Source organism: Ursus americanus, chromosome X (genome assembly GCF_024610735.1).
Source record: "Ursus americanus isolate L20-20 chromosome X, mUrsAme1.1.p, whole genome shotgun sequence".
In the NCBI taxonomy this organism is placed as follows: domain Eukaryota; kingdom Metazoa; phylum Chordata; class Mammalia; order Carnivora; family Ursidae; genus Ursus; species Ursus americanus.
This window is the reverse complement of record NC_142164.1, coordinates 82,118,237-82,134,535: the sequence shown is the minus strand read 5'-3', so window position 1 is coordinate 82,134,535 and position 16,299 is coordinate 82,118,237. Positions and strand designations below refer to the sequence as shown.

Sequence of the window (16,299 nt, the reverse complement as noted above, 5' to 3'; positions counted from 1 at the left end):
GGAGGACTGACCAATGGTGGGCATGCCTCGCCTGAGAAGTGACAGACCCCTGACCCACTGTCAGGTGGCGTGGAGGCTTCAGTCGCTGTGACTATTTGCTTTGAGGGAATAACTGCCTGATCGTGGCGTGAAGGAGGAGTAACTTGAGGGAATTAAAGATTGGCCAACTAACAGTGGATAGTATGTCCGCCTGAGAGGGCGACGTTAGATGCTGACAATGACAGCCTGTCCTGACCTAATCACGGCCCGCCCGAGGCCATGGCCGGTGGCTGTGCGATGGCTTCCCCTGGGGGTTTCAGAGCTGCCCCCGGAGCACGAGTAGATGGAGAGACCGGCTGCTTGACTGTGAAAAGGGGGCAGTCGGAGGGAATGACAGGCTGGCTCGCAGCGTAGTTGTTAGCGCCGTCTGTCTGCCTTCAGAGACTCGCAGCTGGCCCGAGGCTCGAAGGGGTGCTGCCGCTGACTGGCAGACAGTGCGAATGGGGGGGGGGGGCCGGGGTCTGACTAAACAGTTGCCTGTGGTGCTGGACCCATTGTCTGATTGGAGTCTGGGGACTGGCTGGGCAGCTGTACGTGGCGACAGTCCATCTTGGGAGTCACGGCCTGCTTGGGGTTAAAATGTGGTGACGACTGACTGACGGTGGTAATTGGGGGTCTGACAGGACGGAGAATCCCCCGTGCGGCTGGCTGACAACGTGATTGGCTGACAGCGTGACAGACAGACCGGCGTACGGGCAGGGCCTCCGGCAACCTTAGTTGCCGCTGCCGCCGCCGCCGCCCAGACGCACTCTGGGAAAGCTCCGGCGAGCACCCGCCTTCGGGACCGAGCCGGGTGGCGGGGAGGGGTCCGGTCACGGCTCGCCGGTTGGTCCGCGCGGGCGCTGCTCGCGGTGCCGCGCGGCCAATAGGCTGCGCGTTCTCGGCCACGCCCGCGCGAGCTCTCTTCTCGCGAGGCCGGTTAGGCCCGAATGTCGTTAGCCGTGGGGAAAGATGGCGGAAAATTTAAAAGGTGAAGCAGTGGCGGCAGCGGCGCGGGCCTGCTGGCCGGGCCGGGTGGGCTGGAGGGGTGGCGTCGCGGGCTCGGGGCCCCGGCGTCCGAGGCCACGGAGCCGGGAGCCGGAAGCCTGGCGCGGAAAGGATGGGGCTCAGGGAGCCCGGGCCTGGCGCGCGGGGCTGGGCGGGGCTGAGGGGAGGGGGCGCGTGCCTCGGAACGCGGCGGGCGCCGGGCTAAGTGGGGACGCGGGAGGGGGGCGCGCGCCTCTGATCGCGACTGGTTGGCGCGCGCACGCGCGGGGTCTTGTCGGGGAGGCCGCGCCCGCGCGCGGGAAAATCGGCCGCCGGTGACCGTTACCCGGTTGGTGTCCACGCGAGACGCCGGAAGGGGAGGGAAGGGAAGGGGACGGACCTCCTTTTCAGAGTGGGGGGACAGAGGACTCTTCAGGGTGAGAGTACCTCCTTTCCGCGTCATGGGGAAAGGGTTTGCTGTGGAGAAGACTCCCCCGGGAAGAGGGGAAAGGGGTTTCTCTAATAGGAGAGCTGGACTCCCTCGTGTGCAGGGGAAGAGGGGTGACTTTTCCAGTATGTTGGGGAGGGTGGGCTCCTGTGGGGGAGAAAAGGTTCGGGGAGGATGGGCTCCACAGTGTGAGGGGGACCTCTCAGGGGTAGGAATCCACCTGTGGTCAGTGCGGAGCCAGCAGCTGGAGAGGTTAGTTGGGAGCACTTAGTGGGTTTCAAATGCAAGTTAAGGGGTTTGAAAGGGAGAGGCATCATAGGGAGAGGAAAGCGTGGGCACAGGCTGAGTCTCCACTAGGCCTGCCTAAGTGGAGGGGGGGGTTGTGCACACGAAATAATTTTGCAAAGCTCTTGTACGTTTTCAGGTTGACGTCTACAGTATTTCATTATGAGTTCAAATGTTTGATTTTTGTAATGGGAGGTATAAAATATTAAAAACAGGGTGAGGACTCACTGCATTTGGAATAAGTGTTCTATGGAATGATTTGATAAAATGGCTTCTAAAGCACATTGTGCCTTGAGTCAGAAGCCTTTAAAAAAAAAAAATCCGCATCTTGAAAATTTCTGATAGCCCCAGAAACATTCCAGGTGTGTTTAAAACAATAGTCAGTAACCTATACTGTTTTGCCAGTTCCCAAATTCAGAGCTTACTCCTCTGGGTGGGCTTTACACTTCACAGAAATGTAGATGAAACAGAAAGCCAAAATGCAGTGTGAAAAAATATACCTTTCAGGTTTAAGGCACCCAGGCTAATCATTCAAGGAAGCTTCCTGAAATCAAATACCATTCCACAATCTCTTATTCCTAATTCTGAAATCTAAAAAGCTCTGAAAACTTAAGTTTGGCACCATTCAGTAGCAAAACTAGATTATAAAGTGGGACTATCTTGCCTCTTTATTTCTCCTATTTAATGTAAAAATTCAGATTTTTGGTGCAGAATTATTAATGTGTTTGATTATGGCTTAATGCCCCTGACCACACTGAGGGTATTAGGTAGTGTCTGAGGCATACCTAGAACTACACTTGTAAAAATCCCCCCCCTTCAAAATCTGAATTCCTAAACACAACTAGCCCCAGGAGTTTCAGATAAGGGATTCCAGACCAGTCTTTCCAGTTAAGCCTTTGTTTGGTGCCTAGAGGTTGTAATCCCATCCCCACCAGTTCGCCTGGGGCAATGCACCCTACTGAGATGGGGGTTGTTCTCTTTATTTTGCAAAGTGGGGAGAGGGATGATTAGGTCCTGAACCCAAGGCAGGTTTGGGGCAGTTTTAGGAATAGCGTGGAGGGAGTTGGAAGCTCTGGGAATAGATTCCTTTAGGACAGTCCATGCCGCAGGTCCCACTTCGAGGTCTACTGCTCCAGGGGTGGCCTTGGAATGAGCACTGGGGTTGAAGAAGTGGTACATTTTTGTTGTTGAAGGGTCTCAGCATTGGGAAGTCCTGTGGATTAAATCTCACGGACTCTGAGGCAGTCCTTTGGAAGTCCTAGAGAGGATTTGGGGTCCCCTTTGACCCGTGGCTTCACCAGGATACCCAGTAAGTTCTTTCTGGTCTCCTTGTTCTAGGATGCAATGTGTGTTGCAAGTCTTCTTGGAATCAGCTACAGGACCTGTGCCGCCTGGCCAAGCTCTCCTGCCCTGCCCTCGGCATCTCCAAGAGAAATCTCTATGACTTTGAAGTGGAGTACCTGTGTGATTACAAGAAAATCCGCGTGAGTCTGGGGTGACTGTGGCCAGGGCAGGGGTGTCTCAAGGAAGCTGGCTTACTACCCCCTTGCCCCCGCCCCCACTGCCAACAAAGTGGCTTTCTCAAGGGGGCAGGAGCCAGAATGAATCCCCAAATAAGTCTCTCTTCCCACCTCCATAGGAATACAAACCAGTTGCAAAGATTGAGGTGCTGAGCCCAGGAAGGGAGCCAATGATAGCTAGCAATTATTGAGCATTTTCAGTGTGCTGGGCACTTCCTCTCAGAAACTCGTTTAATCCCCCCTGCAGCACTGTGAAATGGGAACTGTTACCATTGCCAGAGGAGGCAACAGCAGGATAAAGAGAACAGACTGGAGCCAGTATGGTTGGGTTCAAATTTTGGCCCTGTAGCCCTGGGGTACTTACCCACATTCTCTGTGGTTCATTTTCCTCATCTGTAAAATGGAGATGACTAGTAGTATGTAGCTCATACAGAGTTGGGAGGGTTAAATTAGTTACTAAAACATAGACGTTACGTAGAACAGTGCCTGCTACGTACAGAATGCTAGAAAAATGTCAGCTTTTTTTTCTCATTTATAGATGAGGAAACTGAGGGTCAGCAGAGGTAAATAACTTGCCTAAGGCCCCCGCATCCAAGGAGCTGCAGATTCAGCATTTGTATCCAGTGTGTCTCCCTGTAGAATCTGTGTGGTTAAATTGTATCCTGTAGCTGCTCTCTGCAAGAAAAGATCCTTCTGCCTGCTGAGTGGAGAACAGACTGTAGGGGGCAAGGGTGGAACTGGGGAGACCAGTGAGGGGGTCTGCTACCGTAATCCAGGCGAGCAGTGATGGGGGTGTCAGTGATGATGGTTTGAAGTGGTTGGATTCTGGACGTAGTTTGAAGGTGAGGCTGACAGGATTTGCTGAGGGTGGATGTGGGGACTGAGAAAAAGAAGTCAAGGTTGTGACTCCCAAGAGTTGGGGCCTGAACAGGTAGAAGGAGGGAGCTGATGAGAGGGAAGACAGGAGGGAGTAGGTTAAATTAAAACTTGGAATTTAGGCAGTAGTAAGGGGGAGCATGGGATTTGAACCTAGGGATCCTCAGGCTAGAGCCCATGCTTTGTAACCACCGCATGGAGTCATTCCAGAAAAGGCGCCGGGAGTGGTTTGGTTGTTGTCCACCGGGTTTGGGATGGAAGTCACACAAGGGCGGGGCCCGGGGTATCCCCACTTATGGTGCCCCCATCCCCTGGTCCCCCCAACAGGAACAAGAGTATTACCTGGTAAAATGGCGTGGATACCCAGACTCAGAGAGCACCTGGGAGCCACGGCAGAATCTCAAGTGCGTGCGCATTCTCAAGCAGTTCCACAAGGACTTAGAAAGGGAGCTGCTCCGCCGGCACCACCGGTCAAAGCCTCCCCGGCACCTGGACCCAAGCTTGGCCAACTACCTGGTACAGAAGGCCAAGCAGAGGCGGGCGCTCCGGCGCTGGGAGCAGGAGCTCAATGCCAAGCGCAGCCACCTGGGACGCATCACCGTGGAGAACGAGGTGGACCTGGACGGCCCCCCGCGGGCTTTCGTATACATCAATGAGTACCGTGTGGGTGAGGGCATCACCCTCAACCAGGTGGCGGTGGGCTGTGAGTGCCAGGACTGTCTGTGGGCCCCCGCTGGAGGCTGCTGCCCCGGGGCGTCCCTGCACAAGTTTGCCTACAATGACCAGGGTCAGGTGCGGCTCCGCGCCGGGCTGCCCATCTACGAGTGCAACTCCCGCTGCCGCTGCGGCCATGACTGCCCCAACCGCGTGGTACAGAAGGGCATCCGCTATGACCTCTGCATCTTCCGCACGGATGACGGGCGTGGCTGGGGCGTCCGCACGCTGGAGAAGATCCGCAAGAACAGCTTCGTCATGGAGTACGTGGGAGAGGTAGGGAGCCGGGACCCGACGTGAGTGTGCGTGCGCGCGCGTGTGTGCGCGGGCAGCTCTTCCCACTGTATGTTCCCATCATGCGCGCCCAGCTCTCCTCAGTGTGTGCCTGCAACTTCCTGCTTTTCCTGTCCGGGGAAAGGTGGGGGGCGGTTAACCTGAGTGTGACAGGGGCATCCTGGCAGGGGCGTGCATTTCAAGCTGGTAGTTGAAAGAACGGCGAAATACTTCTGGACTGGGTTGACCTCATAAGGGTACCTGGCAAAGACGAAAGCGGGAACTGAAATCCAGGCAGCGTTTCTTTTAACAGGCCGTGTGCTCTGCGTAGGGTTTCGGCACCTGGGAAGGCACTACTTCTCATTTCGCAAGGGTTCGGCTTACCACCGAGCAGTGTGTGACCAGGAGGAGCGCCCTTGCTAATCTGAACACGAACACTCTGGAGTAGGACGGAGACATGCCTTACGTTGGCTGCCTCTTCCTCCAGACTTGCAGGAGTCAGTTGACCCTGGAACAACATGGGGGGGTTAGGGGTGCCGACCCCATGTAGTTAAATCTGCCTATAACTTTTGACTCCCCAGAAACTTAGCTACTAGTAGCCTCCTGTTGACCTCACTGATAACATAAACAGTGGATTGATACTGTTTATATTTTATATATTTTATATGTTACTTGTATTATATTCTTACAATGAAGTCAGCTAGAGAAAAGAAAATGTTGAGAAAATAACACTTACAGTACTGTATTTATCAAATCTGCATGGAAGTGGGCCCGCATAGTTCAAACCTGTGTTGTTCAAGGGTCAGCTGTGTTCCGCAGGCTAGCCGCCATCCCTTACAACCCCCAGATCTTAGTGGCTTCACACATTAGAAGTCTCGTTGCTCTTGTGTAAGTCCAGCGTGGGGATCTGGGTAGTGTCCTTCCACACAGTGGCATGGAGCCCAGGCTCCTTTCCTCTTGTGCCTTTGCTGTGCCTTAGCGCTGCCCTGATCCTCGCTCAGCACTGCTGGCAAGTGGGCTGAGAGTCGGGGTCGAAGTGGGGGTTGCTCATGGGCCAGGCTTGGACACAGTGCCCATCACTTCTGCCCACACTGGCTGGAACCGAGTCACTGACCTTACCTTGGTGCAAGGGAGGCTGGGAAGTGTGACTCAGCCATGCGCCTAGGTGGGAAACAAAAGGAGTGTGTGTGTGTGAGTAACCAGGTGTCCATAACGGCAAGTGTCATGTTCTAAGGTAGGATGTGGTGTGCACTTGGGGTGGAGCAGTTCTTTTTATGTAGGACCATCTCCTGCATCGGGGAACAATTAACATCCCTGGACCTTGACCATTTAAATCCATGAGTGTGTTGTCATGGTGACAATCCCAAATACGTTCATATTTCTAGAAGTCTCTTAGGGCTGTGATGTGGTTGGGAAGTGACAGAAATTGGCCTAAGGGACGCACTCCTGAAGGTGTCCACACTGTAGTAATGACATTGGTATAGAGGAGAGACTCCCGATAATGAACCATAACGTCGAGAGAGTCCTAGCCCCCGGGGGCAGAGACAGTCTAGAGGCAGAGCAGTCCATGCTTCAGAGGACCCTGACTGTCTAGACAGGAAGTCTACACTCAGATAATCCTGACAGTCTGGTGGAAGAAATGTCCACACATCAAAGGACCTGCCAGTCTGGAGGAAGGAGAAGGTGGCCACACCCCAGAGGGTTCTTGGCAGTCTGGGGCAGGGGTCCTGACAATTTGTGGGAGGAGGTGTCTCCGTCCCAGAGTGACCTGGAGGAAGAGTGAACTCTCCACACTCCACAGGACCCGGCAGTCCACCTTAGGAAGTGTCCATACCCACACTGTCCTGACAGGAAAAAGAAGCGTCTTCACCCCAGAGGGATCGGGACAGTCTGAAGGAGATCAGGTCTACACCTAAGAGAACTCTGACAGCCTGGAGAAAGTGTCCACACCCTCAGTGTCCTGACACTCTGGGGGAGGTTTCCAGACTTCAGAGGGATACTAACAGTGCAGGAGATGTTAACAGCCTAGAGGGGTGTCACCAGTCTGAAGGAGGACGTGTGCACACTACAGAGCCCCTGACAGTCTGAAGGAGGTGTCCAGCCCCCACAGGAGCCCGCGAGTTCTAGAGGGAGTCCAGAGAAGGGAGTGTCTCCAGCCTCACTGTACTGACAATCTCGAGGAGAAGCTCTTTATAACACAGAGGATCCCGACAGGTGGAGGGGGGAGAGCCCACAGCCCCCAAGTATCCCAGAGGCCCCTGGTCAGGGTGCTGTTTGGCTGTTCTTCTCTAGTGTCTATACTGTTGCATGCTGTAAACATTGGGGCTTTCATGGCTTCTCACCCCTGTCCCCACTCTTCCTGCTCCACACACACTTCCCTGAAGCTATTTCTTAGCCTCCCTCCTGCCACATTCTGTGACTTCCAGGCCCGCTTCTGACACTGTCAGACCTGTGGGACCTCGTGATGGCACCACAGGCCCCCAGATAATGCCAAAGCCAAACTCCTTTTCGTGCATCCCTTGTGAGGAGCCAGCACAGCCAAATGGTCAGGAGGTTGGAGCCGAGCTCCACCACTCAGCAGCAGTCACTTACCCTTCTTTGTGTCTCAGTTTTCCAGTCTGTAGAATGGGAATGGTAATAGCACCCACATCATTCACTTGTTACAAGAATTAAATGAGTTATGATGTGTGAAGCACTCGGAAGAAGCCCTTGAACAGTAAGTCTTCAATAAATGTTAGCCATCACAGTCTAAAATTCAGAAAATCCAAAATGCTTAGAAAACCCAAAGTCTTTGGTAACCCATTTGGCTAGAAAACCCAACCAGACCTGATCTGGGTCGATTTGTAATCTAGTTATCCCACGTGGGGTGAATATTCGTAGATTTCGTTATAGGCGAATTCATTTACTCAGTTACATGGCGCTGTCCCAGACCCTCCCTAGTGTCACATAATCAAGGGCATGCACCCCTGTCTGGTCGCCAAGCTACCCTTCTACAATCTGGACACAACGTCCACCTTCCCAACCTCTGCACCAACCGTCCCTCCATGCGAGCTGCCCGTCCTCTCCTTTGCACCCTTCCACGCTCCATCAGAATATCCACCCTCACCCAGCCTAGCTTATCCATTCTAAGACCTGCGCTTGCTTCATATTTTACCAACAGCGAAATGAAGGTGCGTCTCACTTAATTAGTTTAATTAAATGACGGTGCGTCATCATTTAATTAGCAGTGTTTCCTTTCTTGGCAAAGGGCACATAAAAATAAGGGAGCGTGTTTGGCTGGGATAAGACTGGTACATAACCTTTCCTAACAGTGCTCAGTGTCAGGAACAGAAACCTCTTTCACAGCCCTGATTGCGCTGGTGCTTTACAACGGCTCCTTTCAGGTCAGTGTTACCGTCATTGTCATCCCCATTCCACAGAGGAGAGCTGAGGCCCAGAGACCGATAGTAACGTGCTCAGAGTCACCAAGCTACTAAAGTGGGTAAAAAAAGGCCCAAGTGTCTAAAACTGGTGTGCTGCCAGACCTGGTGGAGGGTTTTTTGTTTTTTGTTTTTTTGGCTGAGGAAATAGGCAGAAGGAGAGAACATTCAGGATCCCATATCCAGATGGGGGCAGGGCAGCGGCTGGACTCTGAGTCTTCTGGGTCCTGTTCACGGTCAACACCCTTTCCAGGCTGCCAACCTATAGCCCATCTGTCTTCCCTGGTCGTTCTGGAGAGCTGCTGGGGAGCAGGGACGTGGCCTACTCTGTTCCCAAATTTTCAGGGTAGACCCGCCCTTACAGAGTGGGGCTGGAAAGAAGGTGGGAGAAGGAACGGTTTGTGCCCTGGAGGGCTCACCGCATGACTCACTCTTCGTGACTTGGGGAGCAGGTAGAGGCGGGACAGGCGGGAAGCTGGAGAGCAAGGAGGATGTGGAAAGAGCATGCTGGCTCAGATACCACCAGGCATGCTCGCCGGCCAGCGGAGGCCGCCCTTTGGGCCCAGGCCTTCCGAGAGCTTCAGGGAGCGAGCAGCCTCCTCACGGCCACTGGGGATCCCACTGGGGATCGGCAGGTTCAGGAAGGCTGCAGAGAAGGGAGGTCTGCTGTGCGGACGCCACAAGGAGCGTGTGTTCTCGGGAGGTGGCAGGAGACTGACCTTGATGTCCTCCTCCTCAGAACACTTCTGTGGCTCCTGTTGTGTCCCTCAGGAGAGAGTCCCCACTCTTTAGCCTGGTGGCAAGGCCCTTTTGTGACCCGGAGCTTGCTTTAGGTGGTGTGTTGCTTTTTTGCTGCCCCTGGAACTCTAAGCACTGGGTTTTCTTTTTTTTTTTTTTTAAGATTTTATTTATTTATTCGACAGAGAGAGAGACAGCCAGCGAGAGAGGGAACACAAGCAGGGGGAGTGGGAGAGGAAGAAGCAGGCTCATAGCGGAAGAGCCTGATGTGGGGCTCGATCCCATAACGCCGGGATCACGCCCTGAGCCGAAGGCAGACGCTTAACCGCTGTGCCACCCAGGTGCCCCAGCACTGGGTTTTCTGATCAGCATCTTGCACTGCGGGTATCTGAGTCCATCTCTCTGTCACTGGACTGTGACCCCAGAGGGTCAGGACCAAGCCTGGTTCCTCTTGTCTCCCCTGACCCACCTGGGACTGCAGAGCGGCCCCCAGCCTGGTCCCCTGTGTCTCCCCCTGCAGACACGGGCCCGTGAGTGCGGGCACCAGGCACAGGGTAGGCCTCCTAAAAATTTGCTAAATAAACCAGTGAACAAACAAACATGAATTTGGAGTGTGGGTGAGCCAGATTTCTCGGAAGGGAGCCAGAGTGCGGGGCAGTGAGCCCTGTGGTCCGAGGGGTAGACCTTGGTCTTCTCAAGGTGCTGATGTGGATTTGGCCGGGAGCGGAGGCTGGAGGTGCTGGTGTAAGAGGCAGGGAGGAGACCGTGAGGACTTGGCCATCCTGGTAGAGGAAATGGAGGGTGGTCGTGGCTGGCATGAGGGTGAGGGAGGAAGTAAGCCAGGGCTGGTCGGGGTTTGCGTGGTGTGGCAGGGGTGGTGGTGGCCAGCAGGTCTCTGATGAAAGGAGAGGGAAGAAGGGGTGTGGGGGGGAGAGAGTGTGGGAGTCGCCTCTAGGACCACCGCGGGACAGAGGATAGGTCACTGGGCTAGGCAGCAGAGTGAAAACAAGGGGTACTTTGGCATTTCTGCTTTGCACTGTGCAGGCACTTGCCTCCGAGGGGTGGGCCAGGGTAGCAGGAAGCCCAGGAGTGGAGAAGGAGATCTGCCCTGGTCTGGAGGCACCCTAGGCTGAGGAGGGGGCAGTCTTGGGTCCCATGGGACCCTCCCCCAGAGTCGGGCATAGTTGGCTCTGCTGGGGGATTACCAGAAGTCTGTGGTGGTTGGCCCAGGGGGAAGAGGGCACATGAGGGGCAGAGAGGCAGGGGCTTTCTGGGACAGCCAGGGACCCAGCTGGGGAGAGGAAGTGCCTGCTGCTGTCTTAGATCCCAGTTGCTGGCACCGTGAGGCATCAGGGCTGAGGGAGAGCTCTCCCCCGTGCTCTTGCCGCCTTTCTTTCATCTTCTGTCTGAGATTTTGGCCTTCGCTTTGTTCTTGCCATCCCAGACTCTCAGCAAGGGTCTTGATCTCTCTGGACCAGGGTCTTTCATATTAACGATTCTGTCAGTTTCTAAGTCTCTGCCTCCAGCTCACTTGCCTGAGTCTGTCTCCCCTTCCTTCCATCTCCCTTTCCCACGGGTCCAGGCTGCTTTCTCCTCTCCGGGTCCTCCTCACTGCCTGGCGCGCAGCCCAGCGCTGGCGCCTTCTCTTGTGCTGGGGTCCCGCAGCACCTCGGGCTCTCTTGCAGCCTCTCCCTTTCTCCCCCAAACAGCCACCGCTCTCTGTGAGCCCTGGCTCCTTTTCTTGCCCTTGATCTCCTCACCGTGTCTCCCTGCGGGTCTCTTTCTCTCTCACTGCTGGACCTTGTGGCCAGCCTCTGGGCACCATTGCGAGACACCATGCCATCTAGAGGCCTGAGGGGGGATGGGTGGCGGGCAGCTGCGGCCCAGCCCCCCTCTCAGGGCGCTGACAGACCCTCTGCATTGCGGCCCCCACATGTCCATACCTGCTAGCCCCGCTGAGCCGGCCACAGCTCTGCTCGTTTGTTCTTCCGGCCCAGGGGGGCTCAGGTGGGGGGGTCAGGAGCTATGCTGGTGGTCCTGAGCCTCCTTGGCCATTCTCCCCTGCCCCTCGGCCCTTTCCCCAGATCATTACCTCAGAGGAGGCGGAGCGGCGGGGCCAGATCTACGACCGCCAGGGCGCCACCTACCTCTTCGACCTGGACTACGTGGAGGACGTGTACACCGTGGATGCCGCCTATTACGGCAACATCTCCCACTTTGTCAACCACAGTGTGGGTATCCCGCAGGCGGGCGGGGGTCGGGAGGAGCAGGCTGGGGCCCCTCCTCACCCACCTGCTGTTCTTTTTCGCCTAGTGTGACCCCAACCTCCAGGTGTACAACGTCTTCATAGACAACCTTGATGAGCGACTGCCCCGCATCGCTTTCTTTGCCACAAGAACCATCCGGGCAGGCGAGGAGCTCACCTTTGATTACAACATGCAAGGTGGGGGTGGCAAGGGACTGGGGGCAGGGGCACACAGTGACATGGGACACAAGGACCCCTCCCTGAGGAGCTTTAAGATGCTCTTCCTGACTCCTAGTGTCCCATCGGGACTCCTGGACCTCTGCCTACCTCTTGGGGGTCCCCTCATTTCCAACCCCTGGGCCCCGGCCCTGAGATACTCATACAGACTTCTCCCAAGACTCCTGGGGAGGATGTTTGGCTTAAGAGTTAAGACACCCCTCCTGACTCATCTGAATTTCCCCAGTCCTCCCAACCCTCCCCACTCCTAACCCCCTGGCCTGGCTCATTCCAAGCATCCGGACACTCCTGTGGCCTCCAGCCAATCCTCTTCTTGACAAACTAGCCACCTCTGAGACACTTAAGTGCGGGGAATCTTTGACAGGAGAGTTCAGGTGCCCCTCTGGATGTGTAGGTGACCATTCCTGACTTCTGTCTGACTTGGCCCTTCCCCTGACAGCCCCCTGCCTCCCTCCCAACCCCTGGCCATCTTCCCAACTCCTGAACACCCCTCCAGTGCTGAGCCCTGGCCCTATCCCCAAACCACCAACCCTACAACCCCCTCCTGACCCAAATCCCAGATGTGCTCCTAGCACCCAAGATTCCTGGGTCTCGTGGTGAAAAGGGCAGCGGGACACTTCACCTTGGCCTTCTAACAAGTCCCCTCCCCCCCCGCCCTCCCTGGCTGTGACTCCACAGTGGACCCCGTGGACATGGAGAGCACCCGCATGGACTCCAACTTTGGCCTGGCCGGGCTCCCCGGCTCCCCCAAGAAGCGGGTCCGTATTGAATGCAAGTGTGGGACTGAATCCTGCCGCAAATACCTCTTCTAGCCCTTTGAAGTCTGAGGCCAGACTGCCAGTGGGGGCCTAAAGCCGCCCGCCCCACCCACCCACCGCTGCCCTCCTGTTAAGGAATGACTGCCAGGGCCTCCTACCTGCCTCTGCCTGCCCCCACCTGCCCCCACCTGCCCCTTGCTTGGGGATGTGGGGTTGCGGTGAGGACTGACTGACTCTAGGAGTCCCCTTTCCCCGTCCCAGCCCCATCTGTGGGTTGCACTTACCCCCACCCACCTTCAGAAGTAATTTTTCAACACCAGGACTTTCTGCGGTTGAGATTCATGGCCTATCAAGGAGGTCCAAGGGGTGAGCCCCAGCCTGGCCCCAGAATGGAAGGATGTTTATTTTTGCACCTGCTTCTGCCTGGAGCTTGAGGGGTCTGTTGCAGGCCCTCTCCCTACTGCCCCAAGGGTGTGGGGAAGCAGCCTCAGGGCAGGCTGACATCAGAGCCCCGAGTTCCCGGCTCTCTTGTTTCCCCTACCACAGAAACTTTGTGCAAGTGAAAGAAAGGGGATCTCCAGGGCTGGGGCTGCGGCTGGTTTCTGCTCCTGCTCCTGTGCCAGCTAGTGTTGGGCCTAAGAGCCTTAGGGTCTCTTTTTCAGGGTTGCACATCTGAGAAGTGGACACTCCTATGCCACTGGAAGAGGAGTGGGTGCTCATGGCCCACTGACCAGTGAGCAAGGCAGTCCGGACTTTGCCAGCCCTTAAGGTGGGCTGGGTCTGAAGTCTGCCTCTGGGAGCGCATATAGAAAGGCGCCCAGGGCTCTTGAGAGAGTGGAGGGTGCTGGGAGCCCTGACCTGGGGCGTGACGACTGCTGGGACTTCTTAGAGCTGGCACCAAGCCCTAGCTAGGCTGTAGATAGCACTTAGGACAAAAATGTGCATTGATGGGGGTGTTGATGAGGTGCCAGGCACTGGGCAGAGCACCTGATCCACGTGGATTGTCTCAGGGAAGCCTTGAAAACTACGGAGGTGGACCCCAGGAAAGGGCACATGTGGCAGAAGGCCAAGTAGAGGCGAAGAATGGCAGGGGTGCAGGCCTGGTTTACCTGTGAGGGTGTGGTAAGGTGAGAGGGAAGCCTCTGCCGCCTGCCAGCCCCAGCCCCCAAGCCCTCTGCACTCACCTTGGGTCCACTGGTCTCAAAAGTGACCTGCCCACAAATAGACACAAGGCAAAGGCTCTGATGGCTGCCTTGCCCCTTGCTTCCCCAATGAGGTCTTCTCTAGGAAGCCTTCCCTGACTACCTGTGCTCAGAGTGCCCCTACGTGAGACTGTGTGCCCTGCCACCAGATGCCAGATCTGTGTGTGTGTCTGTGTGATTGTTTGTGTCCGTGCTCCCTGCCCCCAGACTGACCTTCAGGCATGGACTGAATCTGATTCTCCTCTTGTATATCCCTTGGCCCTACCTCGCCTGGGGTGGGCATCAATAAAACAAATCAATGACTGAACAAACCAAGGTGTGGGGATTGCAGACCTTGGGAAGGTGGGGGTTGGGGGCACGAGAGGGTGGGCGCTGGGGTGCCCAGGAACATTTTCCCTCAGACCGCAGCCATCTGCCGTAACGCTCCCCACAAGGAACCACTTGCACCATCATCATACATCGTGACCTAAAAGAAGCTTGCTTTTTGAACTGAACTTTTAAACTGCACCGAAAAAGCAAACTAAATCTGGGGCACCTGGGTGGCGCAGTCGGCCGAGCGTCTGACTCTTGGTTTCAACTCAGGTCATGATCTTGGGGTTGCGAGATGGAGCCCTGTGTCGGGCTCTGTGTTCAGTGCAGAGTCCACTTGAGGTTTTCTCTCCCTCTGCCCCTCCCTGCTGCTCACTGGCGTGCACTCCCTCTCTCTCTCTCTCAAATAAATAAATCTTAAAAAAAAGAAACTAAATCTATTGCTGTCTAAATGAACAAACCATTGTCACTTGTCATAAGCAAAAATAAGAGAAATACAGTAGAAATATAGAAATACGATACGATTCGAGCTGGACCCTCCCTGCTCTTAGAGGCTTTGAACCCAAAACCTATCTACTGCAAAGAGAAAAGTCTCTGCATATTGGGGGAAGCTTTTTCTGCAGAGATTTGAGTGTATGTGTGTGCCAGGGTAGAAAGCAGAGACCAGAGATAACATTTCCAATAAACTTGTTTTCATCGCCCCAGAGTTGGAGTGTGAGCCAGTGTCCTTTGCTCTGTTCAAGAGATGTCATGTGCAGTGACACAGATACCTATTTTGAAGACCTCACACACAGGTGACAAAATCCTAAGTGGCTCAGAGACATCACAGGGCACCTAGGACACAGGCTTACAAACAGCTCATAGACCTCATGATACCCGGTTATTGACCCTAGACCTCTGAGACCTCACTTCCTGGGATACCTATCTCTGAGCAGCTCTGAGACCTCGCACCTGGACGCAGACCCCAATTAACTCAGAGGCTGCACTGGAACTATGGGACGGACTCCCCAAGAGCTTCAAGACCTCGAAAGTCCCCTCATACGCTGGGATTCAGAGCCCAAACCACATCAGAGAATGAGCTTCCTGGGTTAGAGGTACACAAACATCTCACAACCTGGGATACTGCTACCCAAGCTATTCGGAGCCTTCACACCCTGACTGTCAACTCCCAAACCGTTTGGAGACCTCATATCCTGGGGCAGACCCCCCAAAATGGAGATGTGACACCCCGGACACAGACTGCCCAAATGAGACACACTCAGAGCACAGTTCCCTAAATGATTCTGAATCTTCATACCTTGGACACAGACCCCCAGGCTGCCCAGAGACACCCTGGAAAGTAGAGCACTAAACATCCCAGAGACCTCTTCCTACGACAGAGTGCCACAAACAACTCAGAGACTCAGGTCTTAGGCGCAGACCCCAAAAAGCATAGAGATCTCACAGTCCAGAAACAGACCCTGTTCAGAGAATTCCAAGCCTGCGAAACCAGTCTATGTACAGCCCAGTGACCCCACACCTTCTGACACAGACCCCTAAATAGTTCAGGGTCAGGTCAGGACAGCCTAGGAAAGACTACCAAACTTCAGAGACCTCCCACTTTGTAACTCACGCACCCAAAGACCTCAGAGACCTGAAAATCTGATTACAGACCCCCACAAAGCTTCACAACCAGGGATAAAGACCCACCAATTTCTCAGAGAACTTACAAACTGGGATAAAGATGGACAGACAGTTCAGAGACTTCACACCCTCTTCTCAGACCACCAGACCAACTCGGAGACCTCATGCCTCGAACACGATCCTGGAGAGCTCCGAAATCACATACGCTGGAACACAGGCCTTAAACCAGCTCAGACATCTCGCACCCTTGACACAGGTCCCTGCTCAGAGATGTCACGTCCCGGACACAGATTTCCCCCAAATAGCTCAGAGCCTTCATACACTGAGACAGATCCCCAAACAGCTCAGAGGCTTTCCACTCTGGTTCACAGAAGAGCTCAGAGACCTGCAAATCTGGACACAAATCCTCTACATAGCTCAGAGACGGCACTCTGTAATACAGACCACAAATAACTCAGATCACACATCCTGGACGCAGACCCCAAACAGCTTAGAAACCTCGTGTCCTAGGCTCACATCCCCGAACAGCTCAGAATCTTCACTCTCCACAGACCTCCAAATGATTCAGAAATATCACACCCTGAACTCAGATCCCTAAACCATTTATGGAACTCTCACTTTGTACTCCTATCCAGAAAGATTTCGGA

At 54.9% G+C, this 16,299-nt stretch overlaps 1 protein-coding gene and 1 long non-coding RNA gene across 5 annotated transcripts in view; one reads left to right on the top strand and one right to left on the bottom strand.

The window, feature by feature from the left end:
- Positions 1-712: 712 nt before the first annotated feature.
- On the top strand, positions 713-14,450 carry SUV39H1 (SUV39H1 histone lysine methyltransferase). The gene is made up of 6 exons (XM_045795467.2): positions 713-1,009; positions 3,077-3,222; positions 4,462-5,124; positions 11,363-11,509; positions 11,592-11,721; positions 12,439-14,450. Exons 1-6 carry the CDS (start codon positions 991-993, stop codon positions 12,570-12,572), a joined length of 1,239 nt encoding a protein of 412 aa, XP_045651423.1. The 5' UTR covers positions 713-990; the 3' UTR covers positions 12,573-14,450.
- LOC123790891 (uncharacterized) overlaps positions 3,059-16,299 on the bottom strand; it is a 91,887-nt gene continuing 78,646 nt past the window's right edge. Inside the window, exons 2-7 of one of the 4 annotated variants that reach the window (XR_015723440.1) lie at positions 7,714-7,869; positions 5,858-6,282; positions 5,383-5,629; positions 4,477-5,252; positions 3,388-4,138; positions 3,059-3,198 (exon numbers count right to left, since the gene is read on the bottom strand). This is a non-coding gene — a long non-coding RNA (uncharacterized LOC123790891). Of the gene's footprint in view, positions 3,199-3,387; positions 4,139-4,476; positions 5,253-5,382; positions 6,283-7,713; positions 7,870-16,299 lie in introns of all 4 variants that reach the window. The other 3 variants (XR_015723438.1, XR_015723441.1, XR_015723439.1) reach the window with 3 other exon arrangements.